This window comes from Furipterus horrens, unplaced genomic scaffold, assembly GCF_987537825.1.
Source record: "Furipterus horrens unplaced genomic scaffold, mFurHor1.1.pri manual_scaffold_7, whole genome shotgun sequence".
Classification (NCBI taxonomy): domain Eukaryota; kingdom Metazoa; phylum Chordata; class Mammalia; order Chiroptera; family Furipteridae; genus Furipterus; species Furipterus horrens.
In genome coordinates this window covers 129,658,002-129,679,676 of record NW_028327177.1, presented here as the reverse complement: position 1 = coordinate 129,679,676, position 21,675 = coordinate 129,658,002, and the positions used below count along the sequence as shown (strand labels likewise).

The 21,675-nt window shown below is 46.9% G+C and overlaps 1 protein-coding gene across 3 annotated transcripts in view; it reads left to right on the top strand.

Annotated features, from left to right (window-relative positions):
- The window catches only part of OSBPL10 (oxysterol binding protein like 10), a 258,565-nt gene that overhangs the window by 200,724 nt on the left and 36,166 nt on the right, over nucleotides 1–21,675 (top strand). For all 3 annotated transcript variants that reach the window (XR_016512427.1, XM_090284422.1, XM_090284423.1), the window contains one exon: nucleotides 14,540–14,689. Coding sequence is in view for 2 of the 3 variants with exons in the window: in XM_090284422.1 (XP_090140548.1) it covers nucleotides 14,540–14,689 (150 nt within the window). In the remaining variant the exon portion in view is untranslated. The remainder of the gene's footprint in view (nucleotides 1–14,539; nucleotides 14,690–21,675) is intronic.

Genomic DNA, 21,675 nt, shown 5'->3' with positions numbered 1-21,675 from the left:
CTTTATGAATGGGATGAATGTTCAAGATGAGAGCATTTGTCAAAATGTCCACCCAAGTGACAGAAAACTGAGCTTTGAGAGTCAGCATAGGACTATGTTATGCTGAAAAAATGGAAATGCGCATCTGTGTGATCTAAAAAAGAAAAGACAAAGAAAAAGAAAAACAAGAATTCAGTATTTAGAAGAATGTAGGTCCTACCGAGTACATTAACACCTTAAAGTTCGCTCTCTTCCTTTTGTGCCAAATATAATAATCCCACAGTTCTGACCATTGACGGTGCTCACTACAGTGTGCACATTACCTTGGAAGGACTACAGCCAGCTCACACATTTCCCCTTGAAGTTTTCGCTGAGCATTTCAGAGTATGATAATGTGACAGTTTTTAAAGCAGAAGACAGAGTGAGCCTCATTCGGATTTTATGGCAGTGGAATCATATGAAAAAAATATGAATTGCTGCAATTACCCTCTTAGAGTCCTGAGTACGAACCAATTCACATTTGAATAAAAGTACCGGGAAACCTTGTTTTACTGTCCTCTGTCACAGTGGCTAGAAAAATGGACACATATACAAATTAAACAACAGAGAAAATGCCTGTTATTGGAGCCAAAAGTATTGAGTGGGATTTGGAGATTGCAGCTTTACTAGGACCTTATTGGTGCTTCCTCATCGTAAAATTAAGAGCTCTAGGTGGTTTAGTTTTGGCTTCCTTCCTTCCTTCCTTCTTTTCTCCCTCCCTCCCTCCCTCCCTCCCTCCCTCTCTCCCTCCCTCCCTCCCTCCTTCCTTCCCTCCTTCCTTCCTTCCTTCCTTCCTTCCTTCCTTCCTTCCTTCCTTCCTTCCTTCCTTCCTTCCTTCCTTCCTTTTTTGACAAACACTAGATCCTGTGTTCTCCCAGATGCGTTCCCTTGGTTTGTTGATACTTAAAGAAATCAGAACATCATAGGCTTATGCTAGAATCCTTTTTAAGAAAAGTGAAAAGTCTAAAATTGCCTGAGCTTTGGGTTGTTTCTAAAATCCCTAGCTCTTGACCTACTGTGGTGTACTAAATCACTGGAACTTTTGAGAGTCAGGAGATGATAATCCAGAAACCCACCTCTTAAAGCGAAAGGGTATATAGATCAGCCTGATTTCGATCCCTGGGAGGCTGGGACGTGACTGAGTGTGTATTGATAGGTGCCTGGCACACAGGGAGCCCTTGGTGCATGTGTGTTCTGTGTGGCCTGCAGAGAACATTATCTGCAGCAGAGTTTTAACTGTACTTTGCTTTTTCCATTATTCATGATGCAATCCCTTTTTGCCTGCAAAGAACAGTAAATGCCTCTTGCTTCTAATGACTTGTAAATCAAAACCGTTCTGTGGTTTGCAATGCCACGGTTATTTCCTTTGTGTTATCACGCCCTCCCTGAACTTCCACTGGAGAGAACCAGTTGGGAATTTCCAAGCGAGAGGCATAAATGATTAACATGGACAGATAAAACTCTAAGTCAGAATTAAGTGACTATCTGGTGTGGCCACTGATGAAAATACAATCATCCTCTTTCACTCAAAGTTTATAGCTTTCCAGTTCTGTTTTAGGGCCATCAGCTGGAATTTCCAGAACCTGGTTTAATGGTGAGAGATACAGTGTTCTTATTCAGCTGGTGACGACACACGTGTTGGAGAAAAGTTGTCCATTTGTCTGTGTTTGGCTCTCCCTGGTGTCTAAGGCAGTGCCATGGCCCCCGCGGGCACTCGGGATAGGGTTTGGGGACCAGAAGAGGCCAAGTAACACCTCCTGCTCGGCTTTCCTGGGTGCCAGGCCTCTAACACACCTGCTGCTTTTCTCTGCTCTTCCTCGAAGCCCCATGGCCTGGGATCCTTAGAGCAGAATTTCTCACATGCTGGCAGGCATCAGAATCACCTGGAGGGCCTAGTAAAACCCAGGCCGTGCAAGAGGCACGGGGGAGATGTGGAGTTGTTCAGTGGGTATAGAGTTTATTTTGCAAGATGAAGAAGTTCTAGAAACCTGTCGTACAACAATGTGAATATAGTTCACACTGCTGAACCGTACACTTAAATCGTTAAGATGGTAGAAATAGTTTAATTGGATATAAAGGGATGCATTTGTCATGACTCATGGCCCTGGACCTTGTGTTTCTGTCCAGTTCCCTGCCTGAGGCTGTGGGTCTGGGACCTCACGTTGAGTAGGCCTTACTCACAGCTGCTCTGCATACCCACATTGCTTCGAGTTTTTCTTCCTGCCCCTGCCTTAGAGTTTAAGCCCAGGACTGTGCCTAATTTGTGGAAAAAGCAAGGCAGTCTAAAGCAATGAGTGGCATCAAGTGTGGAGTCTGGAAGAATCCCTAACGTGATGCCACGGCTTGGCTTTCATTGTGTGAATAAAGGCATTTGCCACCTGCAGAATCAGAAGAAATCCATCACCTAGCACAAAGCATAAATCAATAATAATTTAAACTGTGGACATAGAAAGCCAGAATTCTCTTCTTGGTGTGCATCGGTGGTTTCAACAGAAGCAAATCTCAGATAGTAGTATTCCTTTAAAGTTTTCAGGCACAGAATCGTTTTATTACTATTGGGTACTCGAAATACATCATCCCTTCATCATTTTGTTTTTGAGGTGAAGGCACTTGGAAAATTATTCTTTGGTGCTTGGTTAGGAATTTTAAATGTCCAAAAGGACCTGTTCAGGTTGAAGACAGCCTGAAATGTTGCGTTGAGTGGATAGTTTTCTCTGGGCAGTGGGACAGCATTGAAGACTTTTGAACAGAAGTGTTTTGGGGAAGAACATTCCAGTGTTGTGTGATACAAGACAGCATAAGAGGAGGAGCCCAGAGCAGAAACGTAACCCACGGAGTGTTAGGATTATGCAGTGCCGTGCCTAAGGCCTATGGTGTGGTAGCGGAGCCCAGGAAAGGCAGGGGTGTGTGGAACAGGGGAATGTCCTGAGGAGGTGTCAGCCAACCTGCAGGCTTTGACCCTGGGTAAATAAAAGGATGTGGGCAAAACAGACAAGTCCGGATGCTGGTGGGACCTTTTATTTCTATTTTAAGAGATTATATATATTTATTTTTAGAGGAGAAGGGAGGGAGAGAGGGAGAGAGACATTAATGTGTGGTTGCCTCTTGTGTGCCCCCAATTGGGGACCTGGCTTGCAACCAAGGCATGTGCCCTGACTAGGAATCGAACCAGTGACCCTTCAATTCACAGGCCGGCACTCAATCTAGTGAGCCACAGCAGCCAGGGCACTGGTGGGACCTTTTTAAAGTGTGTGTGGGTCTGAGAGGAGGGGAGGTAAGGTTATAAGAGCTTTTCTCCCAGTCGAATGCTGCCCTTTCAGATGAATCTTCCTGGTTATATTCTCTTGCCCATGGTTGCCTAGGATAATCCCACCTGCAAACATTTTTGACCAGACAGTTTTGCTTCTGGCTCTACCTGCCACTTCCTGTACTTTCTTTTTTTTTTTTTGTCTTATCTGCCTGTCACCAACTCTTACTGTTTCCCCTTTGCTTCTCGTGCCCCTGCGATAGCTCAATGATCTCACAAGGTGGAACCCAAAGCAAACCACTGTCTGCCCAGCAGGGCCGCAGGTTCTGGGAGGACAGGAGGACTGCGGTCATGTCCAACGCTGTCTGTATTCCTGTCTGTGTCTAACACAAAGCCTGGCATGTCTGTTTACTGAAGAAAGTACAAGGAAGGACAGGGAACATTTCACCCCGTGCCCGCTGGTCTCCCTCACACCAAACCATTGCTGTAGAAGTCTTCCAGAATGATCCTCAGCCCCCTGTTGCCCCTGCCCATGGTCACACCATTGGTTAATCCCCTTGGGGCCTGGGTTATATTCTTTAGCCTACAAAAAAACTTCAGTGGGTCCTCATTTCCAAAGGTGAATGAATGCCAGGTATTTACTTCATTTACTCATTTGACTAATACGTCACTGTCGGGTACTATTTTTGTTGATGAAGACAGAACAGTGAACAAAACAGTACTGGTTCTTGTGAGCTGACGTTCGACAGCAGGGAGATGTGATAAGTTGGCACGTGATAACACAATTGAGAGCGATCAGTGCCAAGAGAAATAGAACTAGGGAGGAGTGGGCAGCGACAGAGGGAGGTGGCGATGGTCAGGAAGCTGCCCTGGTCAGGGACGATGAAGTGAAGACCTAAGAGCAGTGAGGGAGTGAGCCATGCACATGTCTGGAGGAGGAAGAGTGACAACAGCAGATACCAAGGCCCTGAGGCAGGCGTGTAGGGACCAGATGGTGGCTGGAGAGAAGGAGGGAAGGTAGTGTGGAGGAAGGAGGATGAGAGAAGTAATGGGCCAAGAGCACATAGGGCCTTGAAGACCATAGGGAGGATCTTGAAATGTATTTGAAATGTAGTGGGGCGGGGCAGGTTTGAGCATGGACGTTGAACAGTCTGCTTTATTATTCTAGATACTTTCTGGCTGCTGGGAGGAGACATAGACAGTAGAGGAGGGGTCAAGGGAGACTAATTGGGAGGGTGTTGCAGACACTAAGTGAGGGAGGACAGTGGCTTGTGCCTGCCAGGGTGGTGGAGGTTGTGAGAAGCGGTCAGATCTGGATATAATTTGCAGGATTTGCTGATGGGTGTGATGTGGGGGAGAGCGTGAGCAAGAGGGGGGCATCGGGTGGTGCCAGGGCTTTTGGCTGAGTGCATCAATGAAGCTGTCATTTATTGAGAGGGGGGCGGATAACATGTTGGAGGTGTGAACCAAAAGGACTCGTTTGGACCTAAGAAGTTTGATGTTCTTATTAGATAATGTGTTAGACTTATTGGTTTAAAACAACACATATTTGTTATCTAACAGCTCTTCAGGTCAGATGTCTGATATATGTCTCACTGAGCTATACAGTCAAAGTGTTGTCAGGGTGGAGGCCCTCCAGGAGAATTTGTTTCCTTGCCATTTCTGGATACTAGAGGCTTCCTACTTTCCTTGGCTTGTGGCCCGTTCCTCCATCTCCAAAGCCAGCTATGTTGCATCTCCCTGACCATACTTGCATAGTTTCATCTCCTGACCACAACCAGGAAACAGTCTCTGATTTTACGGACGCATGTGCTTCTATTGGATCCATCTGGGTGATCTAGGATCCTCTCCTCCCCCTCTCAAGGCCCTGAACCGAATCACATTTGTACAGCCTCTTGTGTCGTGTAAAGTACCATATTCCCAGGTTCCAGGGACTAGGACATAGTCTGCCTGCCACAGATAACTCAGGGGACATGGTGAATAGGCAGCTGGATACACAAAGCTGGAGTTCAGGAGAGAAGGCTGAACTTGAGATATAAATTTAGAAGTCATAAATAAGAATGTAAAAGGTTTAAAGCTCCGGCATCTGATGAGCTCTCCAAGGGAGGGAGTCTAGTCAGAAGGTCAAAGCCACGGACTGTCTGGCTTCAGCCAAACTTCCCTGATCATCGCATCCCTCCTTCTGTTGGGTGTCCCCTCCTTTCTCTGACTGCCCTGAGCGCTGCTCTGTGGGGAGACTCAGCCCCGGACTCTGTCTCCTTGCAAGGCTCTCTGGTCACCCAGGTCACGGACCTTCCTTCTGTCCTTGTTTGATGTTGCATCCTTTGTCCTTTCTTTTTTTTTTTTTTTTTTTTAATTTTAACGTTTAAGTAACAGCGTTATTGAGATGTAATTCACATGCCACATCATGAACCCGTTTCAAGTGGACGCTTCCGTGGGTTTTAGTCTATTCACAGATGTGTGCCGCTGCCCCCACCACAATTTAGACCATTTTCATCACCTCAGAAAGGATCCCCGTACCCTTTAGCTGCCACCCCCTATCCCACCCATCCCCCCAGCCTCTGCCATCCACTGCCCTTCTCTCTGTCGCTATAGATTTGCCTGTCTTTGATGGCTCATGTAAGCGGAGTCATACAGCTGTGGCCTTTTGTCACTGGCTGTCCTTTTCATTTTAAATCTGGATTTTGTCCTTGCACACTCAGGTTTTCCCCATTTTTCTTTAGTTTTAATCATTCATTTCTTAAAAAATTTTAACTGAGCGCCAATAATATAAAACCAGCCAGTACTGGGGATTCTAGAAATGCAAACCTGAATTAGGATTTCTGCCATTAAGGAGTTCTGATTAGGGTACGTGGACAACCACACGGCCACCGCTGCGCACAGCATTCTATTTCCTGGCTCCTGAAGGTGACTTGAGTCTATGTCTACCCAGAGCCCTGAGGAGCCAGCTCAGATGATCAGTGTTCCTCTACAAAAGGGACTTGACCTTCCTGCTCCAGCGGGAAAGCAGACGTGCAGTCGCGTCAGTATGATTTGATAAGTGGCAGACTGGATGTCCATAGAGCATTTAAGGGATCCTTTGTTAGGATGGAGGTGCCACCCTTCCCAATGTGGTTGGGACTTACCAGTTCCACCCAGGGCTGGGAAAAAGAAAGATCCAGGCACACAACTCCGGCAGATCGCTAGGGTGTTGAATGCAGAGACCGTGTCTTAAGTGTCCTTCTGTACCTAATATCTAATGTGGTGCTTTGCTAATTGTGGGCATGCGAGGCAGCCTGGTGCCTGCTCACCGCTTAGCCCACCCTAAGGAGGTGGGGGTGGTTATATCTCAAACCTTTGCTTTTCCTCTTAGCAGAGGCCAGGAAGGCTGGGATGGGTCACAAAGGAGTTCCTTGTCTCCCTTTCCTGGGCTGTGTAGAGAACTTGGGCAGCTGTGGCTGGCAGGCCCGCTGTTCCTGCCACTTCAGACCGTAGCTGGTCTTCTGGGGCCAGCTGATGGCCTGTCTCTCCCATTCACTGTCCTTGCTGTTCGTGTTGGTCTCCTGTGGTCCTGCATGTGACACTTGGCTGAGATTTTTTTTTTTTTTTTTTTTTTTTTTTTGGGTGATTTCTATGAATCCCTTGCTGGTGCAGCCACAATCTAGGACCACGGGGTCCAGGCCATGGGTTATTTGGGGGGCCTGGACTTTTATAGCCCCTGAGCTCTCAGTATCCTCCTTGCTGCGGGGCCTGGGAGAGGAGCTTGGGCCACATCATGCAGCTCTGTAGGGGTGCTGCTGGAGAGGAGGGAGGGGCACAGGAGGAGGCAGCGGGCGCTTCTGCAGTGGTTCTGGATGGACATGCCTGCGGGTACGGCCATGTTCCCAGGGTGCAGGCCCCAGGCCCCATGAGAGCAGTGGCTGTTGACTAAGCATTTATCTGTGCCTGGCACTGCGCTCAGTGCTTTGTCATTTTCAGGCCTCTCAGCAGCCCTCCGAGCTGGGGAGGGGCACCAGCTCCGCCTCGCAGGCCAGGAGCCGGAGCCTGGCAGGTTGAATGGAGTAGGTTCAGCATTTACAGCCACGGCTGTCTCTCTGCAGCCAAAGCTCAGAGCTCTCCCTTTCTGTTCTGCTGCCTCCCGGAGCTCTGGGGATCGCGTTCTCCATTTCTGTGGCCTCGCTCTCTTTTCCTTCTCTTGCCTTTCATCGTTGTGCAAACGTGGGAACAGGACTGGTGCCGCTTGTGTGACGCCCCTCAATCCCACACAGCTTCGCTTTCAGGGGTCTTGCTGAGCCCCGGCCAGGCTGTTAACTCGGTGCTGAATTTGGTTTGCAAGTGCTAGACTTTTGCTAATTGAGATAATGCCATAGAGCATCTGACACAGCACTTGGCACCTAAGCCTGCATGTTTGTGCCCGTCCCCGTATTCCTGGAACTTAACTGTGTGCTTTGTGGCCTTGGGTCCTGCATGCGGGTGGCCAGGACATTCCCTGGTCTGTGTCAGAAGCCCCAAGTGCATCTGCGGCTGCTGCTTGCTTTTTCTTTTTTGCACTTCCTTTAGATTTTCTTTGCTTCTTCTCAATTCCTTTCTTTTTTGTGCTTTTATATAAAAATGGCTTCCAAGCAGATATGTGGAAATTAAAAAAGGACCAGTGCTGCTGCTTCCTGTGAATGCTCCCCTTGGATGATTTTTAAGGCTCCCCTACTGAATCCTCTTGGGTAATTTTTCCTGATTATCTTGGCCGATGACAAATGTCCCCACATTTTCTGCCCGGCCCAGCCGTGACTTCCTCCTACCTGCCAGCATGTGCTTTATTTAAAATTAACTTTTCTGCAGGTCGGCCCCTTTGCTCAGGAAGAGCATCTGTCCTTCCAGACTGTAAGAGCCAAATGTGGCAAGTGTGTGTGTATGTGTGGTTAGAGCAAGGAAGCCAGCGCATCCACTGGGAGGCGGCAGAAGGATGGCGATGTCAGTGGCGACGAACTCGGCCTCCCCCAAATGGCGGCATGGTCCAGCCTGCCTTGTGAACAGGCTTGTACTTGAATCCGTTAAGGATAAGAGACAGCTTCTCCATCGGGCCCCTCCCTGCAGTGGCCTCACTGTACCTACCTCCAAACGGCAAGATAAGGTCCCCACAACAGGACGGTGGACTTCAAGGCACGGTTGGCCACCTGGCTTTGGACGTGGCTCCATACAGAAGGCAGTACATGTGAGGAGCCATCGACAGCCACCCTGCCTTAGGGCCAACGGGCTTCAGTTGGACAAGATACCATCCGAAGACGTGTGTCTGACGACAAGCTCTTTGATATGACTTCTGACCAGAGGAGAGCATCATCCAGTCAACTGAGAGACCCTCCACTCAGCACTGATGGCCTCCTTTGGGAGAGTTAGAGACAGGCACAGAAGAGACTGTTTCTGGAGGAGAAATCCCACCTGTGCAAAGCATGGGAAGGACAGTAGGTCATCAGGAGCAGCCAGTTGACATTTATATAACAAACTTTATGTCTGTGTGGGTCCTCAGGGGAAAGTTTTCCCCAGCATGTGCTGGGGAGTGCCCTGCACTTGATAGTCATGTGATAAAATTTCTTATTGGGCGATGAGGGACAAAAATGCCAAGTGACAGTTGCTGGACTGCTGGCCATCTTTGGACACCTGAGGCTGTGCCGATGTTACTGACTCGTGTACAGAGCTGGACTGGATCTAGGAATGCAGCTATGCCAGTTTTCATGACCTTGGGCTGTTATCTGGGGCTTCTTAGGATATAAAATATGACTAATATGAAGAGACACTATGAGGATCAAGTAATGATTGTGATAATGTGGTTAAATATGCTCTGAAAAAAATATGACTAGACATAAAAGGGACTAAAGCCTCGGTTTTATGGATTCCATGAATGTAGTCAACAACAATAACACTATTATTGTTAAGACTGAAAAAATATTGGTTCAGTAGTTGGTCCCTGGGCACTTGTACCTCTTAGACAGACACTCAGCCCCCTTGTTTCTCTTCCAATATTCATGGTGTTTCTTTATTCATCCTCTTTGTCTTTCACTTAACTCCTCTTACGGTCTCTCTGGCCCCCTAACCTTTATCCATGTTTCAACTTCACATTTCTGTTTTTTTCTAGAACCTCTCATTTCCTGGTAACCAATTTCTGTTCTTTTTTTTTTTTTAATTGAAGAGAGAGAGAGGGAGAAAGAGAGAGAGAGAGAGAGACATCATTTGTTGCATTCATTTGTTAATCCTTGTATATGCCCTGACAGGGATTGAACCTGTAACCTAGGCAGGTCATGTCAGTGCTCTAACCAACTGAGCTATCTGGCAAGGCAACTTCTTCTGTTGACTCTTAACTCCTAAGTGAACAGAAGCAGACTTGCCCTGGTGGCCATTACTGCATGTTATTGCATGTTCTGTGTAGTTGTGGAATTGAGAGTAAGTTACATAAGAGAACACACAGTCCCTGGTTACTCCTTTGCCCTGCTGCATGTCATAATGTTTCTCTCATTTGAGGATATTGAGGGTGGTGCTTTGGGTCTTCTCCTTCACTGCCCACCTTTCTGTGATCCCCAGAATACCAGATATTCTTCTTGACAATGGCTGGGTTTCCCCATTTTCCTGTAAAGACAATATCTGGACAATGTTTGCTTCTTGTCATTCAATACCAAGGTTCTTTGGTATGACTCGGTGCCAAGTGCCAAGGTAACAGTGTGCAGGGAGAGATGCCAGGCTTTAAAATGATTGAGCTGCAGTATGCTCGCTGCTGGAAGAGAATTTGATGTTCTTGCTCTAGGTGGCTTTATTTTCTGTCCTTGGTCAGGTAGATTTTCAGGTAGTGACATCTCTTGAACTCAGCGGGTTCTGTTTTTCTGTTGACACTGACCTGGGCAGAAGATGGTTGTAAGAGCCCACTTCTTGTAGACCTCTCACACCTGCATGTCTTTTGTGTATGGGCTCTGACGTTGGCTTGGCTCCCTGCTCAACAGGAAAAGGGCTTCTTCAAAGGTTGGTTATGCAGCCACACAGGCCTTTCTCACAATGGCTCAAATTTGAGGATTCTACCCTTTGAGTTAAGACACTAGGTTAGTAGGCATTTACAAATAAAGAGGATGTTAGTTGGTCAAACTGCTTATATTGGCCCCAGCTTTCAGAGGGCCTGGTTAGGAAAGAAGAGAAGATCATTGTGAATGAAGAAGGATGGGTTGGATGTACACTGCCTGAGGAAAGGAAAACAAGAGGGAGGCTCAGGAAAGGGGGTAGTTTTGGGGAGCATGAAGTGGAAGGGAAACAAATGGATTCTGAGGGACAGTGTCTGTTTCATGGATTTTCCTGGAACGGAGCCAAACCAGAGTTAAGTTACATAGGTGTATTGAATCAAAATAGATTGGCATGGTAGTCTTGCTTGGAATTTACATTTGTATCGAAGAATTCGATTTTTGTTAAAAAGAAGAGATGAAAGCCAAGTTCAGTGTTTCCCCCACATCAGTCTCCCCCTTGAAAAGACTGTTGAACACAAGTCACAGTTATTTCTGGTCTGGGCCTCACCGAAGTCCCACGGATGTGCTGCTCCCAGCTGGATGGGAGTAGAGGTGCGGTTGAAGGCAGGGGCACATCTGCACGTGCTGTGACTGATTAGACCACTTCCCACTCTGAGATTCTCTCTTTCTTACATGATATCAAACCCTTTGGTCTTTGAGAGGCCCTGAGGTCAGCCCAGGAGCAGACAGCCTTGTAAGAATCCAAGGTCAGCATGGACCCCTTCTCTAAAGAAAAATGCTGCGTTTTTATATAAAATATCAAGGGTAGTGGTAGGTATCTTAAGGAGTGCCCATAGAGCCCATCAAGGGTAGTGGTAGGTATCTTAAGGAGTGCCCATAGAGCCCAGATTAAGAACTCTTGTTCTGAGGCACAGATGACTGCTAAGTACCAAGGAGTTGTCCCCAAACCCCAGTCTGCCATGTGGCTTCTTTTTCCCTGTTCATCAGGTTTGCTTGTCCTTACCCCCATGTTTAATAGGCATGATGAGTCACTTGGTTTTTGTAGCACCAGATGCCCTGAGGTGTTCACGTGGTAGAAATAATGTCATAATTTTTGTTTTTATTAAAAACCTCATTCCAAAGGCTGCTTCTCTTTAAAACACAGTACAATTCCATTTTATCTTCAGGTTTGTTTACATTTTTGTGGCTGGGCTGGCTCATTTGCAAAGATCCCGGGGGCAGGGGGGATGGTGTATTTAAAGATTCTGCTTAAGTTTTATGAACTTTCTCAGCATTGTGAAACCATTTCTCATTTTCTGTTTTCTTCCGAGATGGAGAAACACTGTTCTGCCACCTTTGATCACCTCGAGATCGTTGCCATTGCTTTATAAGCAGAAATTCATAGGGACCAGAGGGCGTGGGCATGCAGGGGTCCCTGGGACAGAAGCAGGACTCTGTGGGAGGGAGGGTGGATGGGCATGTGGGACTGATTATGAAGAATAGACTTAGTTTCAGTGACCGTTAGCTCCGTTCTGGATTTTACATCAGAGTAGCAGAATCAACAAACCCTTGACCCCAAAAGGGAAGAAGCCTTTCTGCCTTTAAAACTCCATCAAAGCCTGGCTCTTCAAACCCTCCATTTCTTGCAGTGTCTGCAAACAGGTGCTTTGTGGTTGTTGACATATTTGTATTTACATTGCCAATTGACACCTTCCAAACTGAGTTGACCTGTTGAATTGTCCCACTATTCTGTTCACGTGCTGCCTTCATTTTTTGGACCCCAAACAGAGGGTGGTCTCATCTTTCTGCAGGTGAACTGAGTTCCAGTGTGGGTGGAATTGCGGGTATCCTCTATGATGTTCACTAACAAGGTGATGAATAAAATCAGCTTTAAAAAAGAAACCCGAATATTTACTTGAGATCGGGTAGGAGAATTTTTTGCAAATCATACTCCAAGAGAAAGGGCAAGCTCTCAGAAGCTGGGGGAGATGGAGGTATTGCTGGATCCTTGTTTAAGCTTAGGATTTGAGCCAATAAGGCGGATGTGAGTTGGGCTCCTCATGGCCTTTCTTCTCTTGGCAGGGCGTCAGGGTCCCCAGGAGCTCTGGCCACAAGTCACCTGGAGTGAGTCAGCTTCTGGGGCTTGTGTACCAGCCTGAATTCTCTCTGCTGGAGCCAGGGTCTCTGAGGGTAGTCATCAGGCACAGAGGAAATGTGCTGTTGATGGAAGTGGGAAGAGCTAGAGAGGTTTGCATGTGCATTAATGTGTGTTCTTGGTATCATGTTGCAGGGTCTTGCTGAAGGCTGCCTGGTTACTGGAGTCAGGGCCACGCTGGTTTCCTTTATAAGTAAGGTGGCACAGCAGAAGGAGGTGGTGGTCGCAGGTGGTCTGCAAACACGGAGCACTGAGAGTGGCAGTGGGTGGGCAGGATGGTGATTTCCCTGTGTACTGGTTCGTAGGCAAATGGGAACTCACATTTTCAGAAGGAAGAATCATTCTTTGCTTCCTAAGCTTATGGCTTCCTCACTTGAGCTATTGGTTTGTTTTACTTTGCAGCCAGTACTTTGTGAGAACAACAAATTTCAAGTAGGGATAATTGCATTCAAAATGTAGCTACCTTTCTTGTGGAGACATTTCAGGACTTTGCACGCCACCCACCCCACCCCTTGGGTACATGATGGGACCTTGATTTGTCTTTGTTCATTTTCCTCCCAAAGCAAGATAGCCAGGCATTGCCCCCCCACCCCCACCCCCCCGCCCCAGCTGCTCTGGGTTGAGGGGAAGTCTGTTGATACAAATTACCACCTACCAGGTCACCACAGAAGTAGGAACAGCAGCACATTTGCTACCAAAGGGATGTTGTCGAGTTCTCTGACTTCCCAGCATAGGATCAGGGCAGCCCAGAGCCCCCGACATCCCTCCCGTTAGTCTTCCCTGAAGCAGGATGGAGTCTGGTGCCCTCAGTTAGTATATTCTAACAAAGCCACCTGCCGATGGTGTCAACTAACACACATTGCGATGAGGCCAGAGAACCAGGCCCACGGTGGAGGGAACTCAGCTCTTGGCTGGGGGAAAGCTCTGGGGCATCACTGTGGCTTCCCTATGGTCTACTCAGCACTGGGGCTACTCAGAGAAGACTTGAGAATAATCTGAGAAGTATGTAGGGGGAGCACTGGATTTCCTCTCTGGAGGATTGGTAAGGAATGGCCAGCACATGTATGTTGGGCCAGACGATTACAACCACATCAATCACTGAGAAAGCCTTTGCATATTGGAAGTGCCTTTAAATAAAATGAGATAATTCTGTCTAATGAGGTTTACAAGTCATTAGTTTTTGCATGGCCATTTGGGCAAGTCTGTATCCTTTTATATTTAATACCTACGAGCTCCTGCATTTCTGTATATTGCGTTCACTATGTCTGACCTGTCATTGATTGTTAGAAACAATTGTAGAATGTTTCATGCAGTGTTTTTGCTTAGATACAAGCAAGTACCATCAGAACATAGATAACTGTGGAATGGTGGAATGGGGTTCCTTTTTTCATCAGAATTTTGAGGACACTTGACATAGTAGCCAGTGTCCTTAGTTCTTGGGTACCGAAAAATTTTATGTTCAGTTATTCCCTTTGCAGATTTTGTTTGTTAACTTGCCTGTTTTTTGTGTCATTGGAAAAATGGAACAAGCAGTTGAACTAATAAACTTGCATTGAGGAAAGCATTGCAGCATTATTATAAAACGTCAGGGTTTTCTCTCTGCGTCTTCCTTTTTGTCTCTCACCCCAAATTAATGCCAACTCTGAGCTGTTTTTATCACTTTCTGTAGTGAAATTAATTGATGTGGAGCAGTAGAAGGAGTTTCACAGTCAGTTTTCCCATAAATAAGGTAATTTCCATCACTCTCTGGGTTATCAGACTTTTACTTAAAAACAAAAATTCATATTAGATATAAAAGTGTTCGGGGTTGTGCACGTTAATAGGAGAATATTGTTTGTGAAAAGTCAAGATTAAGGGGGCTCATTCCCGTATGTGAGAGTCAGTTTCTTAAAGGGCAGGAGACTTTTGTTGGGGAAGATCCTCAAGCCAGTGGGCTCACTGATGGGGGATAATGGAAGATCAGAGGGTATTGCAGTAGCAAAAGATGGCCTGTACCCCACAAAAGGATCACCCTCCGCCCTGTGGCCAGTAGGACTGGTTTATAGAGAAACTCTTCCTGGGGCAGCATGAGGCTCCCTCTGCCATTGCTAAGCATATGGGGTCACCTGCTGTGCTTCCAACCTCTGCTGGACCATCGGGTGATTTTTATCAATGCTCTTCTTTTAGCCAAACTCAGGCCCTGAACTGGTTTTGTCTGAAGATGAGAAAAGCGACACTGAAGATAAGGAAGAGACTGAACTGGGTGTCATGGAGGATCAACGTAGTGTGATTCTTCATCTCATTTCACAGCTCAAACTTGGGATGGATTTGACCAAGGTAGGTTGGCATGTCCCACTGGGTTTGTGGCTGTTGCTCGGGTGCTGTCTCTCTACCTCTAAGCCTTCCCGGCTCCTGTCCCTTTCCTTCGGCCGAGACTGGGAAAGCAGGGAGGGGAGGAGCTCAGGATGGCAGTCAAGTGTGGATATTCCAGGGATGATTTGAAAAGAGATTCCTGCTCATTCCTCCGAGCATGAGCCTTGCATGTACTTCCCTGCAGGAGCTGGACCTCTACAAGGGCAAGGAGAGCGTCAGAAAAAGCGTATGAGATGATAAGGAAAATTAACGACAGGATATTTTTATTTCTGGTTGTGTCCTAGAGAAGGTTAAAGATACCTTCAGAGACAGAGCAGGCGCATTGGCCACAGAGAGGAAACAGGAGGAAGGACAAAACGTGGAGCCAGGAGCGAGGCTGCTGTGCACACCTGGCCATGACCTGCTGCGCTCTCATTAGCTTTCAGCTTGTCCTCCAAAGGCAGCCTTGATGCTGACCCAGATCTCATTGTTCACGTGTAAGAAACAAACCTGCTGGTTGGCGTGCATGCAGCTGACTCTTCTTGGTGCTGCGCTCAGCCATGATTCTCCCTGAGGAACCGCCTTCAGCATTCTAACCACTGGTGCGAGTCGATGGGCCCCTATGGACCCACCTGCACCTTGAGTTCATGGCTTCACTTGGGAGGCAAGCAGGAAAAGCCATCGTGTATGTAGCTGAAAGCTGGGATGGGGTCCTTGGGGCATCGTGGGGTGACGGAGCATGCCTGGGCTTCGCTGTCCGGCCCACCTGCACACCATTTCCAGTCGTGATGCCTCCCTGGAGGGGCGGCGTGGGAACTGGAGGCTGTGTATAGAGGCCTAGCTCTGTGCTGAGCTCGTGGCGGGTGCTCCGTCATTCTCCTTATGAAGTGCTGCATTGTAGGGGTGGGCGGTGTGTGCTGCAGAGGATCTGGGGCACGGGGGCATGACCCATGGGGAGGATGTGCTGTGAATGGAAGGTCTAGATTCTGAAGGTCAGCCAGAAAATGAAGATGTCCTGGAAATGGTCAGAGCCGAAGAAGGCACAGCCTGTGGGAGCCACCATGAGGGGGGTTGGCTTATCAGGCTGCAGTGCAAGGTGTGGATTCCCCGGGTTCACCTCAGACTGGACTGGAGGCCGGAGGAGACAGAGGGAAGGGAGGGGGTGGATGGGAGAGTCTCTTTGAAGAGGAAGAGGACAACGTGGTGACTGAGGAGACAGAGTAGTTGGGAGTCTCAAGGATGACAGAAAAAGCCTTTTTCTTTGGAATGTTTTTTATGTGTTTGAATATGAGTGTGCCTGACATTCTGGAAGACTGCACCCCTTTCAACAAGGCAGTGGGCCCATGCTGAGGAGGCCGACCTGGGAAGTTCCCTAGCTTTGCTGTTCCTGCCCTGCGGTTGGGTCGGTCTGCCCAGCTCTGCGCGGCAGGCTGTGAAGCCTTGCTCTGCATTCTGTTCCCCCATCTCCGTTCCAGTCTCTGGGCTGTATGACTCTCACGTCTTTTTTTTTGCTAGAGGATTCATTTTAAATGCTTGCCTTTTTGAAAGCCACTTCTTCTTTATTCTTGTGGGCTACGGAGACTGAAATCACATTTCTGAACTGTGGGTCATAACCCATTTAGTAGGTTGTTAAACCAAGTTAGTGGGTCAGATTGTCATTTCTAAAAATTGAAATAAACTATAACAGAAAATATCAGTGTATTTCACATGAAACTTTTAGTTCTGTTGATACATGTGTACTGGGCCACAATGTAGAATGAATTCTCCTGGGTCATATTAAAAAATATTTGTAGCCCTGACCAAGGGGGTGGCTCAGTTGATTGGAACATCGTCCCCTACACCAGAAGGTTGCAGGTTCAATTCCCAGTGAGGGCACATACCTAGGTTGTGGGTTCAGTCCCGGTTGGGGCGCGTATGGGAGGCAGCCAATCAATGTTTCTCACATTGATGTCTCTCCCTCTCTCAAATCAATAATTTAAAAAACATTGTAAAACATTGATGTGGACTCGTGAATGGTATAGGAGAGGGACTCTCAGAGTCACTGAAATTGTCCGGGTCAGATGTGGAGAAACACAATAAAATACTGAGGGGACGACGTTATGGCAGGTTGACTGCCCCAGAGACATCACATTCGGGCTCTCTTGTTTTAAAATAAGGGAATCAGAACTGTGCATCTTATTAGGATCAGATTGCTTTGCATTTCTGGAGCCAGGGTCTATTTCTAAAAGAGCAAATGTTGGGTTTATTCAATGCTCAGCTGGCCAGGTGAAAGAGAACCTTTTTCTAGTCTATAGTCTATTATTAACTTATTTACTGGGAAGAAGCTGCCATTCAAAAACCAAGTGGAAACTTGAGAAGCTGAAATACTTGTGACAGGAAGAGGTAAACCTTTTATTGTTGCCTAAGGTTGGTGGGCTCTTGTTGCCCTGCCTCATAAGGAGGTCAATGAAATTCTGTCTTATTGTCTTCTTTTCTCTTCTTGGCTCTTGCCCAGGTCATTGAGTTAAACACGGGCTAAACTGGCAGTTGAAGGTCTTAGCCTGAATGGGGCGTCTGGTGAGGAGACACCCTAGCGATAGAACATTCTTGGATTCAAGGATGAAGCTGTGGTGTCTGTCTGTGAAACAGGTGTGCTGCCTGTCTTTGAGGAGGTGGCCAGTATTGATGCCTTCACACGTCACCAGCCTGGCTGGGTACCTGGTGCTGCATTTTGCCTTAGTTCATTAACTGTGGTCACCGGACAGGGCACTTTCATGGGCATGTGACCAGAGGGGACCCACAGCACTCCATGCTCGGAAGCATCCGTGCTTGGTTTAATGTTCTGCTTTTGTTGTCTTGAAATTCTTAATAAGTTTGACCAGGAGAATGTATTTTTATTTTCCATGAGGCCCCACAAAGGGTGGCCTTGGTCCTGGCTCCAGAGGCACCCTCGTCTTCCCTGGCTCCCCAGCTGTGGTTCCAGAACCCCAAGTTGCTAGTGAAAACCTCCACTGGGGGACCTGCTGCATTTCCACAAATTGTGGGTACCCTAGGAAGGAAAAGAAGAGAGAAAGGCGGGGGAGACCACAGAAAGATGGAGGGCCACAAAAGCGCTCTGTTAGGAAGGGCATTTAGGTTGAGCTTGAAGGAGGAGTGGGCATTAGTGGGAGGAATGGGAGGAAGGGCATTCCTGGCAGAGGGAACAGTGTGGGCAGAGCCAGAGAGGGGGAGGCATGGTGGCTGGACAGAGCACGTGCTGGTGGTCCTGCAGAGCCTTGTGGGCCACGTAAAGGAGGGTGAACTTGATCCTGGGGCGATGGAAGGCCTTTGGAGGGTTTGGAGCGGGTAAGGAATATGATATGATGTTCAGGAGATGCTGGAATAGCTGCTGTGCTAAGTTCTGGGATCCGGAGAGAGGGGCCCAAAGAAGACAATGTTGAGCTTGGAGGCTTATGCCCATTTTTACTTAGTTTTCAGGGATACAGAAGGCACGGATTAGTAATTCCTCATCTAACATGTTTATTGCGCACTACATCTGCCAAGTACTGTTCCAGACACTCAGTGCAGCAGCAAACAGAACATTGAGAATCCACACCCTCACGGAGCTTGTGTGGTAATGGAGAGAGATAAACGAAACACGAGAGAAGAAAAGAATACGGAGGTGGGAAGTGAATGAAGAGAAACAGCATGGCAGGGAGGGGAGAGGGGCTGGAGCGGGGCAGGGAGGGGGCACATGGCCTCTTAGATAAACTGGTCAGGGTAGGATTCTCCCAGGTGACATTGGGCTAGAGACCAGATTCAAATGAGGGAGTTCGCCTTGTGAGTATCTAGTGGAAGTGGGACCTGTCCAGAGGGGACCATTATGGAAAGGCCCGAGATGGACCTTTTGTGGCGTTTTGAGCAAGGAGGCCCGTGTGGCTGGGTCAGCGTGAACTGGGTCGTGTTGTTTCTCTTTGCCTTTGTGTTACTATGCTATAGTGGGCGTCTTGGGCATACAGACGTTTTTCCTTGGATTGAAATATTTTATTAGGCAAAATTCCCAGGGTCAATCACAATATGCAAGGATGGACATTGCTGTGCATCAAGCTTCTTCTTATAAAGACAAATTTTTATGAGAAGTTAGAGGTTCAGGGATTACCCTGGAAAGAACTCCCCACCGCCCAGGCAGAGCTGTGGATATTCAGGGTCCTCCATCCCCCAGGTGTTGCTTCCACTTTCTTTTCCTTCAGCTCTTCTTTCCAAATCTTTTTTTTTTTTTAATATGCTATCAAACCAAGCCCGCTACCTCTCCTGAAATGTTTGCCTTTCAGTAGAAGACAGTGGTGACCCAGCTTCCCTAAGCGTGTGTGTATACATCTGTGCCACCAGGGGGCAGTGTGAGCGCGCCATTTCTGGGCTCCCTTCCAGGGCAATTGGCAGGATCTCAACAATCCTGTGCTTCCTGAAGGAGTTCCAGTGAGTGAAGTCGAGTCTTCAGGCCTCCTGGGGGCAGTGAGGGAGGGGTCCGGCAAGAGCTTCAATCAAGAAGAATTGGTTCACTTTCCAGCTCTCTACTTATTTAGCCACGTGAACATAACAAAACCTTTCTGGGCTTTAGTTTTCTCATCTGTAAAATGGAACGGTTATATCTGCTCACAGGTTATTGAGAAGTTGAACAAGATAATGTGTCTCCTGCCCTGACCAGTGTGGCTCAGTTGAGTGTCATTCTACAAAGTGAAAGGTTGCTGATTCAATTCCCAGTCAGGCACATGCCTGGGTTGCGGGTTCTGTCCCTGGTCAGGGTGCGTATGAGGCAACCAATCATTGTTTCTCTCTTGCATTGATGTGTGTCTCTTTCTCTTTCTCCCGTCCTTCGCCTCTCTCTAAAAATAAACTTTTACAATCTCTTAAAAATATAAAAGGAAAGATAATGTGTATCCCGAAACACTGTGCTGGGCTTGAATTTTATAAATGGATAATGTCGGAAACATCTCATACATTCTTATAATTCTTTTCTTGTTTTGTATAATTATTTTTCTCTTTTCTCAAATAACTGGTTATTTACAGAAGCGTCAGAGGTGGTCCCAGAGGTTGCTCTGGTCACTGGGAGACTTGCTTTTAGTCTTCAGCTTTGTCACTGAAATACTATATGACAAATTTGTGTTTCATTTTTGTTGTCCTTTTTTCCCTGGTCTCTAGATGAGGATGCTGATCCCCGATTGTAAAAACCACCAGCAGAGAATGAGTGAGCATTTACTATGTGCTTGGTAGGCACTGGGCTAACTTTACACTCTCATTTAATACAAAGAACCTAGGAGGCCGGTATTCTTATTTTCCCCATTTTACAGTGGAGGAAGCGTCTTGGAGGGATGAACTTGCCCAAGTACACATGGCTGAAGTTGCCAAGAGGTAAACCTCAAGTCACAGCTTCCGGCACCCTTCTGCAGAGAACCCGAGGTCTGGGATTCTGAGGGAACACAGGGGTTGATTTCAACAGATGTATCTCTCTTAGGCAGTAAATACCTTCTTGGAAAAGGTGAAATTTTATTTCAAACTCTTTCTATGTAACAAAAATTTTAATATATGCCTTTTGTGATGTTCTAAGTATAGGGATATGATTATGAAGGGATTTGGCGCTTGAAGGAAATTTAGGGGAGCTTTGGCAGTGTGAATTACCTGTGCTTTATTTTGTAAGGTTGGGGTTTTTGTGTATTTCCCCTGGTTTCCTTAAAGGATTACATAGATCAATCTCGGTGGGTGGTCTTGGCCTTTCTTTGCCAGTCTAAGGACGGAGTATTATGTAGATAATTCTCAAGGTTATTAAGTTAACTGATGTTTCTTTGCAGAAAGTTGCATCTGCTCTGGGCCTTCCTTTGCAGAAGCTTGTTGTGTTCTCTGTTGGGGGGCGGGGGCGGTTCCTCTTTCTGGGAACCCTTTGACTTTCTCAATGGGCAGTTGAATATTTCAAATTTCTAAGGGCCCAGGTTGAAGATGAGTTATTTACTTTTTGATTGATGCAGCTTTAAATATAATTAGTTGTTCTCGGAGTCCTGAGTGCAGATCTTCTCTTTTTTTTCCCTTTCCCCAAAGTAGTTCGTTGTCTTAATTATGTTAATGGGAGGAAAGGCAGCTCTTATTGATGGCTCCATAAATCTGCAGCAGTATTCTAGCCATTTGGATGCCATCATGTGTACAGCTGGGCCATCACTCACCTCTCCGTTGGAGGCAGACAGCCCAATTAGTACTCACCAGTTCTTGGCTCTCTATCTCTGGTGTCCACCGCTCAAGAAACAGATGATTAAGTGACTTGTTTGCAAAAGTGCGTGCGCGCACGCGCGCACACACACACACAAGAGGAATATCATATGAGAGGGAGAAATCTGCTTTAATGGAAAGTGTGATGTCTTGCCCAGGGTGTTCAAGGTGCATCTGTCTGGTGTTCTGCATAAACACCATCAGAACATAACCAAGGAGAGATGAAAAGGGAAATAGTCATTTTACTCCCAATCCATCTCCTCCATCTCTCCAGGTATTCTGCTTTGCCCATCTCACACAAAGCCACAGCCTCATTGTCAAGTGCAGAATACATAATCTAGTGCATGGACTTGGCATTGGCTGTGATACTATACTTCCTGAGTCTGCAACTTTGGGTGGGTTGTCTTGGAAAATTGCTAAGTGCTCAGGTATTGCATCTCTAGTAGAGCCTTTTTGCTTTTTCCTCCCAAGTTTTTATTTTGCACGTTTTCTAATCTACAGTGAATTTCCTTGTATGTATCACCTTTATTGGCCGGTTAACATTTTGCTACTTTGCATTTCTTCTCCCTTCTTGCCTCTCTCCTTCTTCACTGCCTCTTTCCATTTCTCTCTCTCTCCTTCACTCTCTGCAACCCCATGTATACATGTGCACATATGCATATGTTTATTTTTTGATGAACCATTCTGGAGTGTTTCAGTAACTATCTCTGAGCAGTAGGACATTCCTCTTACACAATGCATTTGTCACACTTGGAAAA